The following is a 16,139-nucleotide window of genomic DNA, read 5'->3' as shown; positions in this document are numbered from 1 at the left end:
AACAGAGCTTAAATGTCTGTGTCATTTTCATCATAAAGGCTTCGAAGGGAGAACACATTCCCGTCATCTTTTAAGTCTTGCTCAGTCTGGGATACCGCAGTATACGTTTGAACGAACGTGTCAGCAACCATGCGTTTCACTAAGGTCCTGATGCACGGGATCACACAGACCGATAACACGCAAAACAGCACCAAAGCACAGTTCAACATTGTTCCAAGTTTACACAGAGCTTGAATCCACCCCCCTCCCATTAACCAATCACTGTTCATAGCTTTCTGAAGGGCGCGTAGATTGGACATAGCGTCATTGGCCTCCTTAAAATTAATGTCGTCCGAAACGTAGACACAGCAGGTACTGTTCAAAAGTACGCATACACCTCCACTCGCAGCGGTCAAGAGGTTAAGGGTCCATCTATTTTGAAGGGTCATTAAACGTAGTTGGCTTATCTCATGGTTTTGAGCCTCGTCGATGGTCATTGTAGCATTCAGAAACAGACTAAATCGGTAGTTAATGGTCTCCACACGTAGCATAAGCTTTCCCACACCTAAGTGGGGAAAGAGAGACAACCCTACTTTATTAGCCGTGGACCATGGGGGTCACCCATAGAACGGGACACACGGTGTGTAATGGCAACATTAGGATATGGCTTAGCTGAGATAATGAATGAGGGATCCAAAATTCGGATTGGCGAGCAGACCCCCCCCCCACTCAGGGGGAAGCCTCAAGTAAGCTTTCATTCCGCACAGTGTGTGATTCAACATCTGGAGTGAACATAGCTCCTGGCTGCTGGGTAGTGAGTATAGCATATTTCTTATCTAGCAAGTTACTAGCAGTGTAGTTTAAGTGCTTTGTTACTGGTGCTGTATTCTCAGCTTGTGTTAGTCTGTAGTTTCTATTTTTGTATTTGTGCTATAAGCTGTAGGCCATTGATACTCTGTGTGTGTCACACAGAGCACTTGAGGCAATTTCAGGTAGAACAGGCCACTTAATAGCCCTGTGCTAAGTGGCTGGGTGAGGCAGCACAGCTCCAAGGATTTAAAAGGCAGGCTGCTATAGTTTAACCTCAGTGTGTGATTCAACATCTGGAGTGAACATAGCTCCTGGCTGCTGGGTAGTGAGTATAGCATATTTCTTATCTAGCAAGTTACTAGCAGTGTAGTTTAAGTGCTTTGTTACTGGTGCTGTATTCTCAGCTTGTGTTAGTCTGTAGTTTCTATTTTTGTATTTGTGCTATAAGCTGTAGGCCATTGATACTCTGTGTGTGTCACACAGAGCACTTGAGGCAATTTCAGGTAGAACAGGCCACTTAATAGCCCTGTGCTAAGTGGCTGGGTGGGGCAGCACAGCTCCAAGGATTTAAAAGGCAGGCTGCTATAGTTTAACCTCAGTGTGTGATTCAACATCTGGAGTGAACATAGCTCCTGGCTGCTGGGTAGTGAGTATAGCATATTTCTTATCTAGCAAGTTACTAGCAGTGTAGTTTAAGTGCTTTGTTACTGGTGCTGTATTCTCAGCTTGTGTTAGTCTGTAGTTTCTATTTTTGTATTTGTGCTATAAGCTGTAGGCCATTGATACTCTGTGTGTGTCACACAGAGCACTTGAGGCAATTTCAGGTAGAACAGGCCACTTAATAGCCCTGTGCTAAGTGGCTGGGTGGGGCAGCACAGCTCCAAGGATTTAAAAGGCAGGCTGCTATAGTTTAACCTCAGTGTGTGATTCAACATCTGGAGTGAACATAGCTCCTGGCTGCTGGGTAGTGAGTATAGCATATTTCTTATCTAGCAAGTTACTAGCAGTGTAGTTTAAGTGCTTTGTTACTGGTGCTGTATTCTCAGCTTGTGTTAGTCTGTAGTTTCTATTTTTGTATTTGTGCTATAAGCTGTAGGCCATTGATACTCTGTGTGTGTCACACAGAGCACTTGAGGCAATTTCAGGTAGAACAGGCCACTTAATAGCCCTGTGCTAAGTGGCTGGGTGGGGCAGCACTCCCCGGCAGACAATTAGCAATCAAGCTAAGTGGTTTTAAACCAGCGCTGAAAGCGGCAGCTTGCAAAGCGGCCAGCCGAACGAAGTCTAGACGAACAAAGGCAGCTGCAGGCGACTTTGTCAAAGCGCGACTTAGTCAATGTAAGACCTGGACCATTGAGTGCTTCTTCTAGATATAGTAGTGTGTATATGTTTAGTGATCTACAATGGGCTTTCTTCCTATTCCTGTCCTCTCCTCTTTCTGGCGGTCGCAAAAACACTGGGTTACACCCAGATGTCGCGAGACCGCTAATCTAATATATCCTACTATTTCAACTCACGTCGAGCAAGTGGTAACAGGGGGGCTCTGGAATTGCCGATCGGCTGTGGTGGAAGGCAAAGCTGCTTTCATCACAGGCTACGCATCCGGGCTCTCCCTTAACTTCCTTGCCCTGACTGAGACCTGGATCCCACCAGAAAACACTGCTACACCCGCGGCTCTGTCAGATGTGTTCTCTTTCTCTCACACTCCCAGAGGCGTGCGGATAGGTGGTGGTGCTGGTCTGCTAATTTCCAGAAAATGGAAATACTCTCCTGTCTCACTGTCACAATTCTCTCCTAACTCTTTTGAATATCACATGGTCACGGTTTCTCATCCAGTCAAGCTCACCATTGCAGTTGTTTATCGCCCACCGGGCTCTGCTGGTGGCTTCCTGGAGGAACTCGACCATCTAGTCTCTCACTTCCCGGTCGACGGCTCTGGAGTCATCCTTCTGGGTGACTTCAACCTCCCGACCGAGAAGCAGCTAGACCCACTACTGTCGTTTCTCGCCGCCTTCGACCTAGTCCTTTCCCCATCTCCCCCTACCCACGAGAAGGGCAACCAACTGGACCTGATCTTCACCAGAGGCTGCTCTACTGCTAACCTGTCCGTCACTCCTCCTCCCAGTGAAAAGGGTAAGAAACTCTCTGATCACTACCTCATGTCTTACTCTCTCTCTCTCTCCTCCCCCCCCCCACAGCCCCTCCCTACCCACATGATTTCCTCACGTCGCAACCTTCGCTCACTATCCTCCTCTGATCTTTCCTCCTCTGTCCTCTCTGCTCTCCCTGCCCCCGAATCCTTTGCTCTACTATCCCCCGATACTGCCACTGATCTTCTTTTCTCTACTCTATCCTCTTCCCTGGACCATCTCTGTCCCCTCACCACCAGGCCTGCACGCCAAACTCCACCTGCACCCTGGTTGTAGGACTCAGTGCGTACTGAGAGACGGAGCCTAAGAGCAGCTGAGCGTAAATGGAGAAATGGCAACCTCCCGGAGGACCTTCTTACCTTCCAATCTCTCCTTTCTACCTTTTCCTCCTCTCTATCAGCTGCTAAAGCTGCTTTCTTCTGCACTAAAATTCAGGCTTCTGCTTCTAACCCTAAAAAACTCTTTGAAACTTTCTCCTCTCTCCTGCAACCACCTCCCCCTCCTCCCTCCTCGTCCCTCGTCCCTGACGATTTCGCCTCCTCCCCCGGCTGGTGCCCTGCGCACTACCCACACCCGTCCCTCTTCCACCCTCCCCTCTCTAGCTTCATCTACTCCTCTCTCCCCCCCCTCCACCTCTCTATCCCACTTTTCTCCCCTTTCTCCTAACGAGGTCCTTCTCCTTGTTACCTCTAGCCGCCCCACCTCATGCTCTCTGGATCCTGTCCCATCCCCTCTGCTGCAGTCCACTGCACCTGAACTTCTTCCCTTCTTAACCCACCTTATTAACACCTCTCTGACATCTGGTTACTTTCCCTCTACTTTCAAGACTGCCAGAGTCACCCCCCTCCTCAAGAAACCGACACTTGACCCCTCTGAAGTCAAGAACTACAGGCCGGTTTCCCTTCTATCCTTCCTATCTAAAACTCTCGAACGTGCTGTGTTCAAACAACTGTCCTCGTATCTCCACCAGAACAACCTCCTGGACTCCAACCAGTCTGGGTTCAAAGTGGGTCACTCGACAGAGACTGCCCTCCTGGCAGTGGCGGAGTCACTCCATGCCGCTAGAGCGAACTCTCTCTCCTCTGTCCTGATACTCCTGGACCTGTCTGCAGCGTTCGACACAGTGAACCATCAGATCCTCCTCTCCACCCTCGAGGGGATGGGTGTCTCAGGCTCTGCACTCTCCCTGTTTGCATCCTACCTGACGGGTCGCTCCTACCAGGTGAAGCTGGGAGGGTCTGTGTCAGAACCACACAGGCTCACTACTGGGGTTCCCCAAGGCTCGGTTCTGGGTCCTCTTCTCTTCTCTCTCTACACTACATCTCTTGGTGCTGTCATCCGCTCCCATGGCTTTTCCTACCACTGCTATGCCGATGACACCCAGCTGATCCTCTCATTCCCCCCCTCTGACACACACGTGGAGGCACGCATTGCTGCTTGTCTGGCTGACATCTCGGAGTGGATGTCGACGAACCACCTGAAGCTCAACCTGGACAAGACCGAGCTGATGTTCATCCCGGGGAAGGGCTGTCCTCACCGAGACATGGCCATCACCATTGAGAACGCTGTGGTGACGTCAACTCGGACTGCGAAGAATCTGGGTGTGACCCTGGACGATCAACTGTCGTTCTCGGCTAACATCGCATCAGTGACACGGTCCTGCAGATTCCTCCTCTACAACATCAGGAGAATTCGGCCCTTCCTCACGGAGAAGGCAGCCCAGGTGCTCATCCAGGCTCTTGTCATCTCCCGCCTGGACTACTGCAACTCCCTCCTGGCTGGCGCTCCGGCATCTGCCATCAGACCCCTGGAGCTTGTTCAGAAAGCTGCGGCTCGTCTGGTGTTCAACCGCCCCAAGTTCTCTCACACAACTATCCTTCTCCGTTCCCTGCACTGGCTCCCCGTAGCGGCTCGCATTCAGTTTAAAACCCTGGTGCTAGCCTATAGGGCAGCGAAAGGAACAGCTCCCTCTTACCTCCGGGTATTGGTCAATGCCCACAACCCTTCCCGACCACTCCGGTCGGCCACCAAGGGGCGACTGACTCCCCCGCCACTCAACGGTCCTTCTGGTCGATCGACACGGTCACGACTTTTTTCTGTTCTGGCCCCACAGTGGTGGAATGAACTTCCCACTGATGTCAGGACAGCAGAGTCACTGCCCATCTTTCGCCGCAGGCTGAAAACCCACCTCTTCAGGAAACACTACCCTTCCTCTTTGCCTGGCCTACTTGTTGTTAACTAGTTGTACGAATGCTTGTTTTATTGTTGAATTGTTTATTGGATCTTGTTTAGTCAATACAATTATTTGTTTTTAGCTCCTGCTCATTTGACTACTTTGTCTCATCTGTTTAAGGAAATAGGTAGCTGATATATTGCACTTTTACCTTAGCGCTAGGTATGCTCTTGGTTGCTTGTTATTGCAGAAAATGCACTTATAACCTCTGGTGATTAGTAGCTTTCGTTCCCTACCTTTGTTGATTGCACTTATTGTAAGTCGCTTTGGATAAAAGCGTCTGCTAAATGACTGTAATGTAATGTAATGTAACCAGAACACGTTATCCATAGGATAGGTGCCATTCTTAGCAACCATAGACGCATCACTCACACATTCACATCGGTTAGCTGTAATATTGCCTTTCTTGTCCATTTCTACCCATGGGCACGTTTTACCATTGAGATTGTATTGCTCACAACCTGCATATTTAGTTATCTTGCAATGGTGTTCATTGACCTGACCCATATAGACAGGACCGGAGCGAGCATAGCAAGTGGGAAAAACAACATTAGATCTCAAAGTAACGTAGGGGCTTATCAATGTGCTGCTTAGGTTATACTTAAACTGATCATACGTTTTGCACGGCACATAGCTGTTGGTAGCATTTTTATGCATGTAAATCAGAGTGTTGTTGTCCCAAGGCTCACCAGCGACTTTCGATTCTAGGCATTCACATTCACTATCAGTTAGCTGCAACAGGAAATGTAGGATGTAGACATACATATCTGCAACATAACAATCATAATTATCTTAGCTTTAGCCTTCCCCTGCTTAACTTTAATAATAGAGACAAAAGATACATAGAAAAATATACAATAACATAGAAACTATAAGAAACATGGAAACTATAAAATTAAAAACCACAACCGAAGTCCACTGGTGTTTCATTGTTCTTTCTAAGTGCAACAAGGATTTGTGAGTGGGGGTAAGAATCTTCTTCCAACCTTAGATCTGACCCAGCTTTAAAAGCTAGGCCCCATCTTTCCGTTGGGTGCTACCTCATCGCTTAATGTTCGACAGTGTCCGCACCAGGTTGTGTGACTTTTGTGAGTCCACGTACACGCTGTTTTATCTCACTCCTTGATCTTTATGGCAGTTGACTCAGACCAGGACTCAGAAACGGCTTCTCAGCAGGACATAGATCCTCCAGTCATGGAGGGCTCCCGTTTGGCTTGGCGACCTTATCAGCTATCTTATCAGCACCAGATCACCAGGCTTCAGTCCGTGGCCCTGTGGGGAGAAAAGAAATCTCGGCAGCTTACTAGTCCTTTTGACCTTTGTAACGTCTTCAAATTCATTTTTACAGTGTATGGCTTTTACCAGAATTTAAAAAAATGTAAGTTTGAATATGTTGTGAATATGTGTCTTTAATTACTATTAATACTTCTTAACTCAGTGTCACTCTTAACTCAGTGTCACTCTCCCTCCTGTTTGAACCATGGCCATACCTTATGGTCATGATTCAATATACAATTAATTACTTGCGCTTGAGTCCTTCTTCACAACTTTACTTAGAACACTGCTTGTAAACTTCAAATATAGAGGAGAAGACACGATTTTTCAAAGTGAGAAATTGGGGCTTGTGGCACACTAGTATCAAGACACAACAAATGAAAGATAAGTTCCATGAGAACTGAACTCGCTTCCTTTGCTATTTTTTTTTTATAAGCATTCCCATGGGCTTGGAACGTGGGAGTCACTGCTCTCGTCATAACAGCTTGTAGGCTGAGATTAGAATGCCTTCACATGATATACTCCTCACTTGAGTAGAAATACTTTTCAGTCAAAGTGACTAAATGCTTTTAGAAACACATGGCAGCTTCTTACTTGTGAAGAGGGAAAGGGCCAAACCTATGAATATTACTAATTCTCAAACGTGGACGAAGTGTCACTAATCTTTTAACAAAATAACAACAACGGGGGATTTCATAGTAGTGAATGAATACAGAAAGACACCTTTTTCTTAATCATGACTTTGTGGAATCAACAACAAAAACAGAAAAGAACCAGGGTTTAGTCCCTATCTACATGAAGAAAACAACCTTTGCCCTTTAAGTGTTCTGTGACTAAAGGGCTTGGACACAGCCTTGACTTCAAATAAGTCTTCAACTAATACTTAAGGTACTTTTCATTATTGAGTATTTCTTAAAATCAACAACTGCTCTACAGCTTGTAGATCTGTCATCTTTTGGAAAAAGATTTCCATTGCTAGTTACGACACAAATGTCACTTTCAAAAATAGAACTGCCTGTCATTTGACTCTATTTTAATCAAAACAAAAATATTGATTGAATACAGTTTTAATAAACTTAAAGTTTGTGAGCCACTCCATGGCACAGCGGATTCAGACTTGCAGCCCTGCAGTAGCTTGCAAACTCAACCCACACTCCAGGACACGACACACAAACCTCTACGCTTCTTCTCTGGACAGTAATGCCCCTTGACCCTGCAGTGCACATTCCTAGCTTGGGGTACTTGGAACTAATCCCTCTTAATACTTAAGGTTCACTTCGCTTCGCTAATTTACTAAAAACTTCATATTCTACCGCAATGAGCTCAATATCATTAAGCAAAGGCCCATGTTACTTTGATCACTCTTCCAGAGTAAAACACCCACAGGCCTTAATTCAATGTAATGTCACCGCAACAGAACAGAAGTCATAACACATCTTTAACATTTGAGTTTAGACAAAGGGCTTCAACAGAAAAGTGGGCCTTATATGGGAGCTGGTTAATAGCTTTAACTGCACAAACTTCACTGATAAGGGCTCCTAAATATCACTAGAACTTATGGCCTTTTGTGATGTTTTTTTTTTTTTTTACTTCATCACTGTCTTTCTGTCTCGCTCTGTTAGCACACAGCCCGCACACACACGTGCACACAGACTCCTCTAAACACCCACACACACAGTACCACACAGCAACCCTATTGGTTGGCATTTAAGTACAGTACTTGAGTAAATGTACTCAATTACTTTCCAACATACACTCATTTCAACTGTTCGCTGTAACTCATTCATACTGACCACAAAAATACTTTTACTCTCTGGGAGTTACTCATTTGCTCAGTCACCATTCTGTCACTTTCTTCCCCACACATGTATGTGATACTTAAGTACAGTACTTGAGTAAATGTACTCAGTTACTTTCACCCTCACACTCTTGAGACTGATTTATACAGTAATCTACATCTGAAGCTGTAACGCCCAGTGATTAAGTATACTCATAGCGGTATTTGGAGTCCAATGTACATGATCTCCCACTGTCTGAAAATCACGCGCTGGGATTGGTGTCAGGTGCCGATAGTTTGTTTCGATGAACAAATTAAGGGATAAGAGACTTTCTTGCTGTAGCCAACTCAGTGATGCGGAATAATTTAGCAAGGGCATATAGATGATTGCATTTGGAAAGGTTTCCCTGGCACTGAGATGCAAAGCGTCTAACAGTGCATTATTACGTAGCAGATCTGGTTGGTCTTTACTATTAATGCCTAAAGATAAGACCAGTATCTCTGCATGTACATCTCTATGGGACCTCTTGATCATTTCACATACATTATGAAAATTCCCTCCCGCGAAACTTTCGACTTGCATGTTAAAATAAGGAATACTCGGTATTCTAGCCAAATTGCTGTCTCCCATTAATAGGATGGGTAGCTGTCGATTAAATGCCCATGATCTCTTGTCATATCCTGCATGCTTGAACGGGACTGAGTAATCACGTACAGGAGGAGTATATCGCATCCCCCTGGGCATTGTCCACGCCTGAGAGCGCGCTAATATTTGCCTACGATTAGGGGTACTACGAGGAGACCAGTATGCCATTTGCTGTTGCCTACTTAAAATTCCACAGATTAAAAAAAAAGAAATAGATATATGTGTGCCTTGTATAGTTATATCTATTTTCCAACAACACTGCTCCCTGGGAAGTCTAATTATGAATGTAATACGATTTGGGGCTTTTATTCATGCATAAAACTTTGCTTTAGACTGGCTACTGTAAACAGGTAAGGGGCTTTCTCTCCCATCTTGCATACACGCACGCTTGAGTACAGTATCTGAGTAAATGTACTCAGTTACTTTCCACACTCTCAAGCAGTCGCTATCTCTCTCTGCTCTGCACACACATGCAGCCCTCACACACACACACATTCACTTGTATTCCTATACTCGTGAGGACATACACAGACACTGAAAATCTTATTCATTCACAGTCACACAACAGAGAGGCAGATCCACTCATTAGTCTTTAAACAGTCTGTATAACTTTCTAAATCACGCACTTAGTCTCTCTCTCTCTCTCTCATTCACATATATTCCACTGAACATTCCTCACAATCTCTCATAGGCTTCTACAGGAACATACACATATTCCCTGGGGATCCCCACACACATTCACTGTACTCTCATTCATAGATTCATACAGAAATCACCAGTCTACGCGACTGCCCCACACAGACCTCACACACAAGGATCTCCTGAGGGGGGGTGAGACACACTCGTCTCTCAACCACCGTGACCCACTCACACTTATTTCGAGCGTTATTTACACTGCTGTATACTGGTTGAATCCCTTCACACATTCCTTAATAACATCTTAATATCACAGTATCACAGTATCACCACTTGCGTTTTTTGGGCCTTGGTCGTGGAACGATCTACAGACCAGATTAAAATTGGCTTCATTGATCCCTCTAGTGTCTTTTAAGAGGATTGCCATGGGCACATTCTCCAACCATTGCTCCTGCTTTGACAAGTAGCAATTGCTGTGATCTTAGTCTTATATTAGTTTATTAGTTTTATGATGTATTGTTGTTATTAGTATTTTAAATAGTCTGTATTGGTGCTATTGGTAGTAGGTCTTTGGTATTACGGATGTCATGTTTGTCTTTGTTTTGTTATGTCCTGTATTGTCGTTACTGGCAGAGCTGTGTAACATTTTATTTGCCTCTTCTCTTGGCCAGGGCACACTTGTAAAAGAGACACTAGTCTCAATGTGATTTCTCTGGTGAAATAAAGGTTAAATAAAATAAAAAAAAACACGTTCCAACGGATTTCTCCGGAAAGGTGCTCACGGTAGTGAGGATCTTTTAGTAATATTAAGCACAAACATACAATATAAACACATTCAGTTTCACCACGTTCCAACGGATTTCTCATCAAACACCCAAGGGTACTTTGTGGGTTATTCTAGATGATCAGATCCGGAAAAGTGCTCACGGCTCACTCACATAGTGATGACCGTGGAGAGAAAATTGTTAGACCCGGATAATTCACTCAGATCGCGTTTGGATACACATATCGCGTTTGGATACACATAGTGATGACGCGCGTCCGTCAATATCTGTGATTTCATACACACTACAGTATACAATTTGCAGGAAATAAATCACTCTGTTGCTTCTAAAACATAGCAACAAATCCTAAGGTTTCACTGCCTATTCAGTGCTTAGGTTCATGTTTATGCACATAGATAAACAATGTCTATATGCACATAGATAGACAACTTTTGAGTCTCACTTACGTGCTATCTTATAGTTGTGTGATCAGCGTTCAAATGCCGTCGGCCGTTCCTTGAAGATAAGATGTCAGACGAGTTGACCACCGGCCTGGAGCCGAATTCAACGGTCCAGGATTTTTTGCAGGATCCGGGCTACCGAGTCCTGGCTGCTTGCAGTCTTTCCCGGCGGCGTCTTCCCTCTTAATCTTCTTGGAACAGCTCTGACATCCAGGCTCGAGGGACCATTGTAATGATAGATTTCTTTATCATTTTACAAACACCTTAGGCTCAGATCACACATTGGAATAAGATAGACACAGACACAGCGGAGATCTCCTTCACTTTTTACTTGCGCAAGGAGCAAATGTACAGCTTGACCTGAATCATTTCTGAAGTACAAAATACTTTACATTGATATATATACAGCAACATGAGAAGGGGAGACAGTTAAGCAGGAGGCAGGGCTTAGGAAGTACTCTATGAGTACTCAGTACTTGAAGTTAGCAGGCAGAGCAGAGGATACAGAGACAGCAAGCAGAGGGGAGGCGTGACTTAAAAGGTAGGTACTTAGAAAGTACCTAAAGTAATAAGTACAAAAAGTAATCCATTACCAGCGTATTTGAAGCCTTGGAGGAGAAAGCTAGAGTGCTGCAGACACAAGAGATAAGCGTGGAATGCCAAACACATAACTCATAGGTGCCTTGTAACAATAACAAAGCAGCTAGTATTGGCCCTTCTCTCCTCCTCTCAGTACAAGCACAATAGAAATGAACATTTATGCATTAATTATATGAACACATTCAAATATGAACAGACTTATAAACACACATTACCCCATTTACTTTATAACTGATAATCGGATCCTTCAGTTATAATGTTAGAGAACACAGAATCATCATTAAACAGGTTAAACATGTTATAATGTTAGAGAACACAGAATCATCATTACACAGGTTAAACATGTTGTAATGTTAGAGAACACAGAATCATCATTACACAGGTTAAACATGTTGTAATGTTAGAGAACACAGAATCATCATTACACAGGCTAAACATGTTATAATGTTAGAGAACACAGAATCATCATTACACAGGTTAAACATGTTGTAATGTTAGAGAACACAGAATCATCATTACACAGGCTAAACATGTTATAATGTTAGAGTACACAGAATCATCATTACACAGGTTAAACATGTTATAATGTTAGAGCACACAGAATCATCATTACACAGGTTAAACATGTTATAATGTTAGAGAACACAGAATCATCATTACACAGGCTAAACATGTTATAATGTTAGAGAACACAGAATCATCATTACACAGGTTAAACATGTTATAATGTTAGAGAACATAGAATCATCATTACACAGGTTAAACATGTTATAATGTTAGAGAACACAGAATCATCATTACACAGGCTAAACATGTTATAATGTTAGAGAACACAGAATCATCATTACACAGGTTAAACATGTTATAATGTTAGAGTACACAGAATCATCATTACACAGGTTAAACATGTTATAATGTTATAGAACACAGAATCATCATTACACAGGCTAAACATGTTATAATGTTAGAGAACATAGAATCATCATTACACAGGTTAAACATGTTATAATGTTAGAGTACACAGAATCATCATTACACAGGTTAAACATGTTATAATGTTAGAGAACACAGAATCATCATTACACAGGCTAAACATGTTATAATGTTAGAGAACACAGAATCATCATTACACAGGTTAAACATGTTATAATGTTAGAGTACACAGAATCATCATTACACAGGTTAAACATGTTATAATGTTAGAGTACACAGAATCATCATTACACAGGCTAAACATGTTATAATGTTAGAGAACACAGAATCATCATTACACAGGTTAAACATGTTATAATGTTAGAGAACACAGAATCATCATTACACAGGTTAAACATGTTATAATGTTAGAGAACACAGAATCATCATTACACAGGTTAAACATGTTATAATGTTAGAGTACACAGAATCATCATTACACAGGCTAAACATGTTATAATGTTAGAGAACACAGAATCATCATTACACAGGTTAAACATGTTATAATGTTAGAGAACACAGAATCATCATTACACAGGCTAAACATGTTATAATGTTAGAGAACACAGAATCATCATTACACAGGTTAAACATGTTATAATGTTAGAGCACACAGAATCATCATTACACAGGTTAAACATGTTATAATGTTAGAGAACACAGAATCATCATTACACAGGCTAAACATGTTATAATGTTAGAGAACACAGAATCATCATTACACAGGTTAAACATGCTATAATGTTATAGAACACAGAATCATCATTACACAGGCTAAACATGTTATAATGTTAGAGAACACAGAATCATCATTACACAGGTTAAACATGTTATAATGTTAGAGAACACAGAATCATCATTACACAGGCTAAACATGTTATAATGTTAGAGAACACAGAATCATCATTACACAGGTTAAACATGCTATAATGTTAGAGAACACAGAATCATCGTTACACATGCTAAACATGTTATAATGTTAGATAACACAGAATCATCGTTACACAGGTTAAACATGTTATAATGTTAGATAACACAGAATCATCATTACACAGGTTAAACATGTTATAATGTTAGAGAACACAGAATCATCATTACACAGGCTAAACATGTTATAATGTTAGAGAACACAGAATCATCATTACACAGGTTAAACATGTTATAATGTTAGAGCACACAGAATCATCATTACACAGGTTAAACATGTTATAATGTTAGAGAACACAGAATCATCATTACACAGGCTAAACATGTTATAATGTTAGAGAACACAGAATCATCATTACACAGGTTAAACATGCTATAATGTTATAGAACACAGAATCATCATTACACAGGCTAAACATGTTATAATGTTAGAGAACACAGAATCATCATTACACAGGTTAAACATGTTATAATGTTAGAGAACACAGAATCATCATTACACAGGCTAAACATGTTATAATGTTAGAGAACACAGAATCATCATTACACAGGTTAAACATGCTATAATGTTAGAGAACACAGAATCATCGTTACACATGCTAAACATGTTATAATGTTAGATAACACAGAATCATCGTTACACAGGTTAAACATGTTATAATGTTAGATAACACAGAATCATCATTACACAGGTTAAACATGTTATAATGTTAGAGAACACAGAATCATCATTACACAGGTTAAACATGTTATAATGTTAGAGAACACAGAATCATCATTACACAGGTTAAACATGTTATAATGTTATAGAACACAGAATCATCATTACACAGGCTAAACATGTTATAATGTTAGAGAACACAGAATCATCATTACACAGGTTAAACATGTTATAATGTTAGAGTACACAGAATCATCATTACACAGGTTAAACATGTTATAATGTTAGAGTACACAGAATCATCATTACACAGGCTAAACATGTTATAATGTTAGAGAACACAGAATCATCATTACACAGGTTAAACATGTTATAATGTTAGAGAACACAGAATCATCATTACACAGGTTAAACATGTTATAATGTTAGAGAACACAGAATCATCATTACACAGGTTAAACATGTTATAATGTTAGAGTACACAGAATCATCATTACACAGGTTAAACATGTTATAATGTTAGAGCACACAGAATCATCATTACACAGGTTAAACATGTTATAATGTTAGAGAACACAGAATCATCATTACACAGGCTAAACATGTTATAATGTTAGAGAACACAGAATCATCATTACACAGGTTAAACATGTTATAATGTCAGAGCACACAGAATCATCATTACACAGGTTAAACGTTATAATGTTAGAGAACACAGAATCATCATTACACAGGTTAAACATGTTATAATGTTAGAGAACACAGAATCATCATTACACAGGTTAAACATGTTATAATGTTAGAGAACACAGAATCATCATTACACAGGTTAAACATGTTATAATGTTAGAGAACACAGAATCATCATTACACAGGTTAAACATGTTATAATGTTAGAGAACACAGAATCATCATTACACAGGTTAAACATGTTATAATGTTAGAGAACACAGAATCATCATTACACAGGTTAAACATGTTATAATGTTAGAGAACACAGAATCATCGTTACACAGGTTAAACATGCTCGGCTTCACAGTAGAATGCTTATACAGCATGATGGAGGACCTGAAAATAGAAGTGATATCTTTTGATATCAGATTCACTATTCTGTCATGCCTACTTATGTAGGGGTGCATTTCTCCTTTCCGACATGTCGCCTTTCCGACGTTGACTAACCCTATACCTAACCCTAACCCTAACCCTAACCTTAACCGCTCGCGGAAGCCACTAGTCGGAGTGGTGAGATGTCGGAATGGAAGGAGCACCCCCTTATGTAGAGTCCCCTGTATACATGGCACCCGTTTAAGATGTGGGACATGGTTTCAGCTCTTTGTTCATGACCATGATGTATACAGTGAGGAGCATGGTTGCCTGGAAACCAGATGGAGAGGTTAAGTTTAGATGACACACACACACACACACACACACACACACACACACACACACACACACACACACACACACACACACACACACACACACACACACACACACACACACACACACACACAGAGGCACACACACACACACACACACACACACACACACACACACACACACACACACACACACACACACACACACACACTTTTGAGTAAAAGTACTTAAAAGAAAGTCAATACATTGAGTAAAAATACTTTAAATTAGTATAAATACGTTAGGGTACCAAAAATGAGTAGAAAAATACTTAAAATACGTAATAACACTTTAAAGTAGCTAAAATACGTAAAAATACTTAAAAGATGTTACAATGAGTAAAAATAACTAATAACTAATTAAGTAAAACCACTTGAATTTACAGGCACATGCACGCACGCACCCCCCCCCCCCCCCCCCCCCCCCCCCCCCACACACACACACTAAAATGACCCATCTACAATTTGAGTAAAAGTACTTTAAGTACTTTTAATGCAGTCTTAGGCTAATAATAGCTTAATGAAATGAACTCATCGAAGGCACCACTCACACTGGGTGTGATTGTTATTATTATTAGTATTATTATTATTACCCTTATTATTATTATTATTATTATACCACTAATAGTTCAATTAATCCCCCTTCTTGTCTTTAAGGTGCTTCCACAGCTCAACCCCGTCAGACAGTGATAAAGACCCTGGAAGACAAAGCAATGAAGAAGCTGAAGTGGGTGAGGAGAGAGTTTGTTCAAAGAGTCCCAGAGGCCACCTTGAATTCTCTACTGGACAAACTTCTGCAGAAAAATGTGATCAACCATGAAGAAATGGAG

The 16,139-nt window shown here is 41.7% G+C and overlaps 1 protein-coding gene across 1 annotated transcript in view; it reads left to right on the top strand.

Moving 5' to 3' along the window:
- The window catches only part of LOC311051690 (protein NLRC3-like), a gene marked incomplete at its 3' end in the record, with an annotated part of 128,037 nt that extends 111,918 nt beyond the window's left edge, over positions 1 to 16,119 (top strand). Inside the window, exons 9-10 of the mRNA XM_084066280.1 lie at positions 15,967 to 16,036; positions 16,110 to 16,119. Of these exons, the coding sequence (XP_083922406.1) occupies positions 15,967 to 16,036; positions 16,110 to 16,119 (80 nt within the window). The remainder of the gene's footprint in view (positions 1 to 15,966; positions 16,037 to 16,109) is intronic.
- Between the last annotated feature and the right edge of the window lie 20 nt (positions 16,120 to 16,139).

Source organism: Gymnoscopelus microlampas (genome assembly GCF_963454915.1).
Source record: "Gymnoscopelus microlampas genome assembly, chromosome: 9".
NCBI lineage: Eukaryota > Metazoa > Chordata > Actinopteri > Myctophiformes > Myctophidae > Gymnoscopelus > Gymnoscopelus microlampas.
Note: the sequence above shows the minus strand (reverse complement) of the source record. Positions and strands in the feature narration are given on the sequence as shown.